This window comes from Monodon monoceros, unplaced genomic scaffold (genome assembly GCF_005190385.1).
Source record: "Monodon monoceros isolate NGI ecotype Baffin Bay Population unplaced genomic scaffold, NGI_Narwhal_1 Super_Scaffold_12, whole genome shotgun sequence".
NCBI classification, from domain to species: domain Eukaryota; kingdom Metazoa; phylum Chordata; class Mammalia; order Artiodactyla; family Monodontidae; genus Monodon; species Monodon monoceros.
In genome coordinates, this window is record NW_021703768.1 from 107,659,534 (window position 1) to 107,671,802 (window position 12,269).

The 12,269-nt window shown below is 33.1% G+C and overlaps 1 protein-coding gene across 1 annotated transcript in view; it reads left to right on the forward strand.

Moving 5' to 3' along the window:
• ADAMTS19 (ADAM metallopeptidase with thrombospondin type 1 motif 19) overlaps positions 1 to 12,269 on the forward strand; it is a 272,394-nt gene that overhangs the window by 165,560 nt on the left and 94,565 nt on the right. Inside the window, exon 11 of the mRNA XM_029216811.1 lies at positions 8,574 to 8,675. Coding sequence (XP_029072644.1) covers positions 8,574 to 8,675 — 102 coding nt within the window. The remainder of the gene's footprint in view (positions 1 to 8,573; positions 8,676 to 12,269) is intronic.

Below are 12,269 nucleotides of genomic sequence, written 5' to 3' on the forward strand. Positions count from 1 at the left end.
AATGATATAAATTTACCCTTAGGATAGCAGCTTACATCTGCAACATGTTTAAAGGCATAGCTGTAGAGATGTTTGTGAAACATCTCGACCCTCAGCAATAATTGCTCACTCTTCTGTATGAATATGCTAACTTCTCGGATGACCTTATTCCTGAGTCCTAAGCATTTGGTGCCTCTAGGCCATCTAGCATCTTGTGGCTGAGCCAGCTACAACTGCATCAAGTTATCTTAATAGCTGCCTAAAATTACTTAGCCTGGCTAAGAATACAGAGGTATGGATGTTTCCTTAGAACCAATAAGAAGTGGCTGCTTGAGAGTTACATTATTTGAATGAGAAGGAAGTTTGCTTAAAAAAAAAAAAAAAAAAAAATGAAGACCTCCAGGAAACTTAAGGTTCTGCCTTTGGTTTTGGACTAGGCACAATGTGAGTTGCATACATATTATATTGTATCGAAAACTTTCTAGTGTAATTGAATCATATGATGACTTAAAGTGAAAGTACCACGTAAAGTTCCAGTTTTACATTTCTCTTATATCGACTTAATATATCAAAGTATGTAGGACTTCTAAAATCTCTCATTTGATCTAATGAACACGCTGGTATTGAAATGAGTACCTTATGAAGAATTCTAGAAGATTGAGTCTCTGTGATTTGGCATTGTGAAATTCCAGAGGCAATAGGAGTTAGGACTAAAAAAGCATGAAATATCCCTTGATGGAAAGTAGTTGTTTGGGCAACTAATACAGTATCATTGATAAATCATGTTGTTAAGATTGGTGAAGTTGAAGATTTTTATTGTCCTTTCTTCCTATAAGATCAATAAAGTTATGGTGGGTTAAAGCTACCAGGAATTGAATCTGCCTGTTTTGCCATCTAATCAAAGCTTCATCCTATTCTTTGAGCTTTAGTCCTACACAGTATGTGAGTACATGAGTTTGATGGCACATTATTTGTCTAGATAATCTAGCTCCTTAATTTTTTTCCTTAGGACTAATTTTTTTTCACGCCTTCTTATTGACGTGGGCTTTTATTTTTTTTATCTTTTATTTATTTATTTTATCTCTATCTTTGTAAATTGCCTATTTACATTTTGCCCATTTTTTAAACTTTCTGTTTTTCTTGCTGATTTGCAGGAGTTCTTTCTATATTCTAGGTGACACTTCCTTAAAGTATGTCATTGTGTGTTAACTTTTTATACAATGTCATTTTAAAATTTTGAAGTGGTTGAATCCATCAAGTTCTCCAATTAAGTTGTGCTGTATTTGTTTTGGTTTTTTTTGTGTGTGTATGTATATATATATATATATATATATTCTTTTTCAGATTCCTTTCCATTATAGTTATTACAAGATACTGAATATAGTTCCCTGCGCTATACAGTAGGTCCTTGTTGTTTCTCTATTTCATATGGAGTAGTGTGTATCCATTAAACCCAAACTCCCGATTTATCCCTTCCCCTCTTTCCCCTTTGGTAAACATAAGTTTGTTTTCTATATCTGTGAGTCTCTTTCTGTTTTGTAAATAAGTTCATTTGTATCATTTTTTTAGATTCCACATATAAGTGATATCATATATTTATCTTTCTCTGTCTGACTTACTTCACTTAGTATGATAATCTGTAGGTCCATCCATGTTGCCACAAATGACATTATTTCATTCTTTTTTATGGCTGAATAATATTCCATCATATATATATGTATATATACGCACATGCACGCACACACATACACACACCACATCTTCTACATCCAGTCATCTGTCAATTGATATTCAGGTTGCTTCCATATCCTGGCTATTGTAAATAGTACTGCTATGAACATTGGGGTGCATGTAACTTTTCAAATTAGAGTTTTTTCTGGATATATGCCCAGGAATGGGATTTCTGGATCATATGGTAACTCTATTTTTAGTTTTTTAAGGAACCTCCATACTGTTTTCCATAGTGGCTACACCAAGTTACATTCTCACCAACAGTGTAAGAGGGTTCCTTTTTCTCCACACCCTTTCCACCATTTATTATTTGTAGACTTTTTGATGATGGCCATTCTGACCGGTGTGAGGTGATACCTCGTTGTAGTTTTGATTTGCATTTCTCTACTAATTAGCTATTAAGCATCTTTTCATGTGCCTGTTGGCCATCTGTATATCTTCTTTGGAGAAATGTCTATTTAGGTCTTCAGCTGAAGAATGTGTGGTTTTTGAAGTTCATTATCTGTCACTATAGATGAAGTATATTATTATTCAAAATATCTGTTTGCTTATTTGGTTTGATTGATCCATTAGTAACTGACAGACGTGTTAAAATATCCCACTCAAACTACTGATTTATTTATTTTTCCCTGTATTTCTGTCAGCTATTACCTTATATAATGTTGAATTATATTATAGGTGCATACATATTTATGGTTTTTCATCTGTTGATCTGTTTTTCTTTTCTGCATTTTTTATGACTTGTGTCTTAAAATCTGTTTTCTCTGGCATTAAAACCATTATCCTGGCTAATATTTGTCACATCTTTATCTTCAACCTTTCCAAATAAAACATAAATACAAATATGGGTATGGATAGATGGGTATGTTTACTAGAGAAGAGCAATTGCTAGATTTTATATTTTTCTGTTTAAACCAATGTAACCATTTTTTGGTATTTTCATCAGCTAGTTTAACATTTTTTACATTGATTTAAATTAATGTTTTATAGGATTTTTATTGTCAGCTTATTTTGTGTTTGTGTTTCTTATTTATGCTCTACTTTATTTATTTATTTTTTTTGCGGTACGTGGGCCTCTCACTGTTGTGGCCTCTCCCGTGGCGGAGCACAGGCTCCGGACGCACAGGCTCAGCAGCCATGGCTTACGGGCCTAGCCGCTCCGCGGCATGTGGGATCCTCCCGGACTGGGGCATGAACCCACGTCCCCTGCATCAGCAGGCAGACTCTCAACCACTGCGCCACCAGGGAAGCCCTGTGCTCTACTTTTTACTCTTGTTCTCCTCTCCTACTTTACATTGGAGAAACCAACTTTTCCTCTGCATTCAAAAGTCAGACATTCTTTGTATCTTTTTATGTGTATGAGTAATTAGTTCTTTTTTCTTGACGCATAGTATTCCACTGGTATATACTGTTTTGTTTATCAATTCACCTCTTAGTAGACATCTGGGATGTTAGTTATTATGAGTAAGCCTACTCAGAAGATTTGTGAATGATTATTTGTGTACACATATGTTTTTATTCTACAATATTAATACATTAACATATTATATATTAATACATTAATTTTTTGCAAACTATGGGGTAGGGACTGGCTGCCTATTTTTGTAAATAAAGTTTTACTAGCACACAGTCACCCCCATTTGTTCACATGTTCTCTTTGGCTGCCTTCAAACTACAATGACAGTGATAAATAGTTGCAACAGAGATCGTGTGGCCCACAAGCCTAAACTGTATACTATTTGGCACTTTACAGAAAGAGTTAGCTGACCCCTGTTGCAACAGATAGTCTGGATTCTGTTATATTCCTCCAAATAGTGTTTTGGTTTTTGTTTTCACAGGGAATTAAGTTTGTTAGACTCAAACTGGAAACTATCTTGCCTACTGTGGATAGCACCTCATATGTTGGATCAGCTCACTCTTCCCTTATCTGGGCTATTTGGGGTGTGTCCCTTGCATGTATGGTACAGGTGCCACCTAAAGACCTAAACTTCTCTGACTCTCTTACTTTTGGGATTGTCCCTTCAGGTTTTGGCAGCTTTGACTACATTAGTTTCTGTCTTCATGAGTCTAAAAAATGGCATATGTTGCTTTAGCCATTGTGTCATGCCATGACCACAAACCACTATCAGGTCAAAGCCACAAAGATGGTGAACTCAACTTATGCCAGTCAGCTCCCCTAAACAATTTACCTGCCTTTGTTCACGTTCCAGAACCACCAGGAAGTTGTTTTTTGTATTTGTTCCACAGTTTATGGTTGTTAGCTGCCAGAGGGTTGGTCTTCTGGGAACTTATTCCACCGTTCCAGAAGAGGAATATATTTCTCTTTCACACAAGGAAATTCTGGATCACTTTTCTTTCAAATATTTCAAATAGTTCCTTCCCACTTTTTTTTCTTTTCTTTGGGGCTTCATTAACTAGGTATTGACAGTTCTCCTTTCTCTAAATTTCTTCGTACTCCTTGATTTTCTTTAACACTCTAAGATGTGTTCTATTGAGGGATCATTTGCAGCGTGCTGCTTCATTTGTTGGCTATGCATAGACTACATTTTTCTTCCCATGTCTGTTACTCAACACCTACCTCTAGCAGTCATAAAGTATATGGAGTGAAGGAGGTAAAAGAGAAGACGTCAAATTTAAATATTTAACTGTCAGTGGTCAAATCGTTTCTGCTAAGGGATAAAGTTTTTGAGATGTAAATGTGCTAGATTTTTAGTATTTCTTCCCATTAAAAAGGTTAATAATAATGGCTAAAGTCCAATTATTATTGCTTTATGTAATCAATGCTTATTTAGATTTATCCTCACTTTTGTCAGGTTTTTTGATCACAAGTGCTCTTCAGCCCTTTCCTATGAGGTCATATTCTTCTTGAAATACACAGTTTAGAAGTTCCTTTTGGGAAGATCTGTTGGTGGTAAACACTCAGTTTTTGTTTCCTTGAAAGAGTCTTTATTTAACCTTCAGTCTTGAATAAAATTTTAGCTGAGTTCAGGACTGTAGATTGACAGTTATTTTTTTCCTCTTACCACTATGAATACATCATGTATTCACTTTTTTTATGTTTGTGCCAAGATGCCATCTTTGCTATTTTCCTAATCTTAAAAGGCAACTTTCAACATTTCACGGTGTTTTAATGATGTTTGCTGTAGATTTTTATAGATGTCCAGAGGTCCATTAATTTTGAAGATGTGTTCTCAGTGGTTAGTTTGCTGACTTTTTTTTAAATGAATGGATGTTGAATTGTGTCACAAGCTTTGTATCTAGAGATACAAAGATCATAGAGTTTGAAGTTTTTGATGTGCTTGATTATGTTAATCAAATCTCTAATATTATAGTAGCCTTGCATTCCAAGAAAAACCCAACATGATCATGATGGTACACTACCTTTTTTCATGGATTGCTGGATTCCGTCTGTTAAAAATTGTGTAGAATATTTAAATCTAAGTTTGTAAATGAGGTAGATCACTATTTTCATTTTCTTTTAAAACTCCTGTCTGGTTTGGGTATCATAAAGTATGTTTTGGGATATTGCTTCTTTTTCTGTTCTCTAGACAGTTTATGTAAATTGACAGTTTAAGTTTTTGGATCAGATGTATTCTTTGTGGGAAGATTTTTAACGGTCACTTTTAATTATTCTATGGTTAGGCAATAGTTTCAGCTTTTCTATTTCTTCTTTGGTCCATTTTAGCAAGTTTTTTGTAAATTTTTAAAAAATATTTTTCCATTTCATATTCATTCTGAAGTTTTCTGGCATGAAGTTGTTCATAATGTCTTCCTACTTCTGTTTAAACTTTATATCATCTGTAGTTATGCCTTCATTTTTTATTCCTAATAATGTTTATTTTTGCCTTCTTTTTTTCTTGATTAATTTTCAATTTTATTAATATTCATAAAAAACTAGATTTCAGTTTTTTTAATTTCTTTTGAGTCTTTGTATTCTATTTTTTTAATACCTCTCTTTCTCTCTTCCTTACTTTTTTCCTCTCTTCCATCCTTAATAATAGCAAGCTGTTCTGTGATAGAAAAGATTGTTTTTGAAAATATTATTCCATACTGAATTACACTTGAAATCAAATGTTACATTATTGAGATTGTAGTTTGAAAGATAATTTATGGATGAACAAGGAGTTACATGTCTGAGATTTAATTGCTACTTCCATGCATATGCACTTAAGATTTTTTTATTTTAACATAAAATTCAAAACATCTTAATGGAACTATTTGCTATAAAGAAAGACATGGACACAGGTTGTCTTTGAAGATAAATTTTATGATATCTATACAAGGACAGTTAATCCATGTCCATTTAAATTTTTCCATTGAAAATATTTTTTTTTATGTAAACTTTTTAAAAGGCTTCTTGAGATAAACATCCAAATTTATATATGCTTTTAAGGGTCATTTCTTATTATAGAGGAATAAAAAAGGAATGTTGTATTATTTTTATTAGTTTGCAAGGAATGCTGAGTTGTACATTTCTGTCCTGGATTCCTGTACACAGCATTTTAATTTGAAGTTCTTTTCCTAATTGACATAGTAAGTGATTTCAGTAATTAAGTTGAAAAGAAGATTTGACTCTGGCCTGTGTAACATACAGAGTGTTTGGTTCTAACAAAATACTCAGTCCTGCTCCTCTTAAGAAAGGGCTTAGTATTACATAGCTCTAACATCACGCATCTGACATGTTGTACTTCTCAAGGAGAAAACAGTCCATTCCATTTCTTCACTATTTTATTGCTTTACTTTTTACAGTTTGGTTTGAATCCTGAATCTGAGTTATCTTTCAGAATGAGGCTATAATTTACTTACCAAAAGATCCCCAGAACTGTAGAACATAATGGGTAAAGAGATCTCCTCTATGAGAGATATATTCTGTATGACTGTGCTTATCTTGAAAAGCTGCCCGGTTTGCTTTTATGCTCTCAGTGCCTCAAGTGGGAATCAGAGTACCTGCTGTTTTGAATAGCAGATAATGGTGGAAGGTCAGAATTCAGACTACCACAGTGTTCAACAAGCAAGTATGATTTTGAAACTACAGCATAGACAAGATTTGCTTTTTAGTTCAATATACATTGGTTAACTAATGAACTTGACTAAAATAATTCATGTTATAGCACAACTAAGCCTTATTGAATATTAATAAAGCAAAATTCTTCTTTGGTGGAAAATTCAGCATTTGACCCCATAATTATAAAATATCATTAACAAGAATGTCTTGGAGAAAAAAATAAAAACTTTTAGGACTAAAATTCTCAGGTTAGATATCTATTAATTCAGATATAAATGTGTCCACAAAAGTACACGATAAACAATTAACCTCTCTGCTTATTTTCAAGAGTCTAAAATATTGCAGAGAAGCTATTTCATTTAGGCATTCTTTAAAATTAGTTCCTGGATGAATTTTTGGTAAATGATATGTGAAATAAAAGCAAAGAAATTAAGCTAAATCATATCCTAAATATAATAAGGTATATTTGTATGAAATATTTTGAAGCAGAAAAACTATCTGTCACAGCACATAAAATAGTGTAAATAGAATATATCACACTCCTGCCATAGACTATTGAATTTTCAAGAACTTACAAACATTTCAGAAATCTAAATTTTTAAATAAAGAAAGAATAGGAAAATAATATTTGGGGAGTTGTAACAAATTCGGAGAGTTGTAATAGACCTGCTTGAAATCTTAGTTTAAATTTATGAGTCATAAGTTAATTTTAACTTTACAGTGATTTTCAGTTTGTTTTGAACACCAAGGCCAGAGTAAACCCCCTAAAATAACCTTTTTATCTTATCAACCTACTGGTCAACTGCTGAATGCTTTCTTTTTCCCTCCACATATGGAGTCCTGGCATTCAGGATCTGGTTTTTCTGTCTTTAAAATCTTGTTCCCTACTCCCTACCCTTATATGCCTCCTCCCATCTGACTGGTCTTCTCACCCTTTCAAGACTGTCTTTCACATCAACACTTACTTGCTCTGTCCTTATCAACCTGCTTTCTTCCAGCCTTTACTCCAAATATCTGGATAGGTAGTCACACTATCATCTTCAAGATAGATTACTCCAGTTGCTTTAAGTATGCCACATGGATTTGATATTTCTGTGTAATTTGTTAATAACATGCTTGTATCTAAAAACTTAAGCCATCCTATAGAAATAGAAAGTCCTTAAGAATGTGGTAGTTTTGCCTCTTTATCTGTCTCTGGGTGGCCACAAGTATAGAGTTCTCTTCTTTCAGTGTTGTGTTTATGCTGTTTTATCTCACTATTTTTTGTTTGTTCCCTCAACTTTTCCCTAGAAAAAGTTAAATGTATTCTGGGTACCTAGAACTCATTCATACTGAGGTAAAAATGACTGATAACAAGGGAAATATGCCCACTGAGAGTCTCTGTATTGCATCAGGGGCCAAGGCTATGTGATGAAATAATGAAGTACTAACATGGCTTGTAGGCATACAGCAAAGCATAAGTGAGGACAGGCTTTAAGATAGGAGGCACTAAATTCATACCATAAGCTCATTACTTTAATTTTTCTAGCCTGGTTCATATAATGGTATAAATAATGATTTTTAGCTTACAGTTTTCTGCTGTAGCTACTTAATCTTGTATAATCACATGTGTTTTATTTAAAGAAATTTTAAAATAGTTAAATTTATGAAACAGATTTTCTATTTTTATCAGTCTTCTCATCACTATAAATAAGCCATACACTATTTCAATTATAAGTTTAATATTAAAAGTACCTAAAGTATATTTTTCTTCAAATCATTTCTGATGTTCTGTTAAAAGAGCTCTCTCAAACCTTATTGACTTAACCTCAAAAATGTGATGCCTTCCCCTTATTAGTTATTATACCCTTGTTTTCAGCATGTTATTTGCACAGGGTTGTGGTGCAAGGTAGAAGGGGAAAAAGAATGCAGAACCAAACTAGATCCACCAATGGATGGAACTGATTGTGACACTGGTAAGGTAAGTCATTGGTGCTGCCTGAAATTAATAAGAATTTTAAGTGAAACTTAAGAAACGTGCATTTTCTCCTTACTAGTTATGAGTGTAACTGGTAAGACATTTTCTTCTGCCAGTTACATATGTATCTTTCTTAACACCAGTGTAATACTTTCAGTATATATAAAGTTTCAGCATTTCCTCTATTTTCTATTTTAACACTTATATTTTTGCAAATCCATGGGTTTTTAAAATACCAATGCAGTAATTTTTTATTGTTGATTATGACAATGTGGAGAGTTGGATGTATGTATTACTTTAACAAAAATGAAATATTTTACTATTAAATTACACATAAGTAAAAGATTCGCAAATAAATCATAAATAGTAAAACTCAGCTAATGAATCCTTAAAGTATAAAATATTGTCTTAGGAGAGCCACCAGGTATAGTTTTTCCTTGTCATTTCAAGCATCATAAAATATTCTGGGGGATTAGTAAACATTTGGCTGTCTAAGTTGTTTAATGTGTTTCATAAGGCTATGGAAATGTATTAGTACACATTTCCAGATCATTTCAATTGCTGTTGAAAATTAATTTTCTTTTGAAGAATATTAAGGCATCAGATCCCATATAAACTTATAATTACAGTTAATTTAATCAAAAGATAACCATTCAATAGTTTACATAATTTTCTAATTTTTATTCTATGAAGGGAAAGTAGAACAGTTATTACTTTACTCATTAGATGTAAGATCAGAAAACTTGCCTCTGAAGAACATGAATTTTTATTACATTTGAAAAGAAGCAACAACATAAAGATTACTTGGGGTGAATTACTTAGTGAAAAAAATTAAGTTATGTAGAGGGCTAGTGTAAAAGCACATCAATTTGAAAAATGGACAGAAATGGAAATCTAGCAATTCCACTTCTAGAATTTTGTCCTAAGTAAATACTTACACCTGTGCAAAAAGATAGGCACGTGTGCATGTACACACACAAACACACGCACACACATGCTTATGTCAGGATGCAACTTGCTGTGGTGAGAAATGAGGTACAACAAAAATATTCATCAGGAGAGGAATGGTTCCAGTGTAGCTGTTAACAGAATGAGGTAAATATATATGTATTAAACTGAAAACATCTACAAGACATGATAGTTAGTATAGAGACATGTCAGAAAAAACTGATACTTTATATGATACCATTTGAGAGTTAGGGAAAAAAACAATTTGCATACAGATGTGAGTATACACACAGAGTATATATTTTTAAACTCATAGAAAATGGTTTGAAAATATAAACGCCAAACTATAATTAGCAGTTGACTCTTGGGAGGGATGTGGAATTGATGGATGGAATAAAGCAATGGGAAGTGAGGGTGAATATAACTTTTCTCCTGAGATTTCTGGATTGTTTGACATAAGCATATAGTCATATTACTTCTGTGATTTCTTTAATGAGAAAAAGAAAAATGTACAGCATGTAGTCATATTACTTCTGTGATTTCTTTAATGAGAAAAAGAAAAATGTACAAATTAAGTCCCAAATAATAAAAAAGGACTAGAAATATTTTATCACTAGATATAATCAGTAAGAAAATGGTTCCTTGAAAGAGAACTTCTGTGAATATCAGTCAGTTGTTTACAGACTGCCAAATGTGTTTTCTGTGAGCTTATATGGAGGGTCAGAATTTGGATTTGTATTATTTTTAAATTATACACAAAAGTACAATAATGTATGTATATTGGGCAAGCCTCATGGTATTATGCTGAGTAATTTATTGCTTGAGTCATAAAACTCTGCACCAGCAATAATTTCCATCATCCCTGAAACACAAAAGCAGTAATAAATAGAGATAACCAAATATTCAGCCACATGTCTTCACACATCACACAACCCATTTGTCTTACTTAGTTCTTCATTAGCAATATAAAATCTGTTCATTTTTATAATCTGGTGTCCTAAATATTTTTCTACTATTTTTTTCTTCTGATATTTATGAGAATAAATTGCATTCTTTAGTTCTCTAAAGTAAACTTATTTTTTCAGCAATCAAAATTGTAATTACTCATTAAACGTAAATGTTTTATTTCCCTATAATTGTGCTAATGATATTCTCTTAGTGGTTCTGTAATGCTTTGTGTATTGAAATAACTAATGAACTTCTCAGTTCCTCAGGCCATATGGGCTTCTTCAACTATCCATCTGTTCCGGCTGTTGTAGAAGCCATCATGACAATAGCTTCCAACACTCTGCAGTTGAGGGCTGTAGGGATAAAATATTTGGATGCTTGCAACCTCGCGCTAAACACTGCTAGCTCAGTACATGGCAAACCAAGAAACAAAGCTGAGAATTTTGTAATGTGTTACACTCTAGTGATGTTAATTTAGGTGTATAACTAGTTCATCTAAGAGTATATAATTAAGTCTGAGAAGGTGCTGACCAGAATTCTGTGATTCAAAATGATTTTTTAAAGAGATTTTATTTATTTATTTATTTATTTATTTTATTTTTGGCCGCGTCGGGTCTTTAGTTGCGGCACACGGGCTCTTCGCTGCGGATCATGGGCTTCTGTCTAGTTGTGGCATACGGGTTTTCTCTATCTAGTTGTGGCACGTAGGCTCCAAGGCGCATGGGCTCTGTAGTTTGTGGCACGCAGGCTCTCTCATTGAGGCGCGTGAGCTCAGTAGTTGTGGCCCGTGGACTTAGTTGCCTCACGGCATGTGGGATCTTAGTTCCCTGACCAGGGATCGAACCTGTGTCCCCTGCATCGTAAGGTGGATTCTTTACCACTGGACCACCAGGGAAGTCCCAATTCAAAATGATTTTGAGGATAGGGATTTATCTACTATTTATAGACAGCATTTTCCAAATTAAAAGCAGCCTGTTTTCTTTCTTCTCCTTTTCTCTACTATCATCTGTATTTATATTTATATTAACAAAGATCCAAGAGTTGATAAATGATTTGGTTTAAACCAAGAAATGTATGTTTTTTACTTAAAATATTTTCTAGGAATTGGAGGATGGGGAAGGAAAGCTAAATACAACTTACTAGAATTTTAGACTGTTTTGAAGGATGCTACATAATATATTTCAATTATTTACTTTCCTAAGTTCCTAAAGGATGAAATTACCACCATTGTTCTTTATTGAAAAAATGAAGGATGTAATATCCTTACAGTCACAAATTTGCATATGGAGACAGTTTATTGCCTTCTTTCTTCCTCTTCTTTCATCTAACAATGTATGTACAAGAAGATTTGTTTAGAGAATAATGTTTCCTTTGTCATCTTCATGAACCCCTTCCAATTGGATGTTTTCATCAACTTCCTAGGCATATTCCCATAGAAATTTGAGAGAATAGAAATATAGTCAAACTTTTTTAGGTCATGTACTGTCCCAGAAATAAACTATATTGTATATTTCCTTAGCATTTTCATAAATCAGACTGAATTATTTGATATGAGAAATTTTGAGTTTTTTAAATCATGCATAATATAATTTTTTGAAGCTAAAAAATACAAATGAAACAAAACATCCTGCTAGAAAATTCATGAAAAGCAGCATTAGGATCATTTTATGTAAAACCCAATAGACTATTTTGTATAATAGT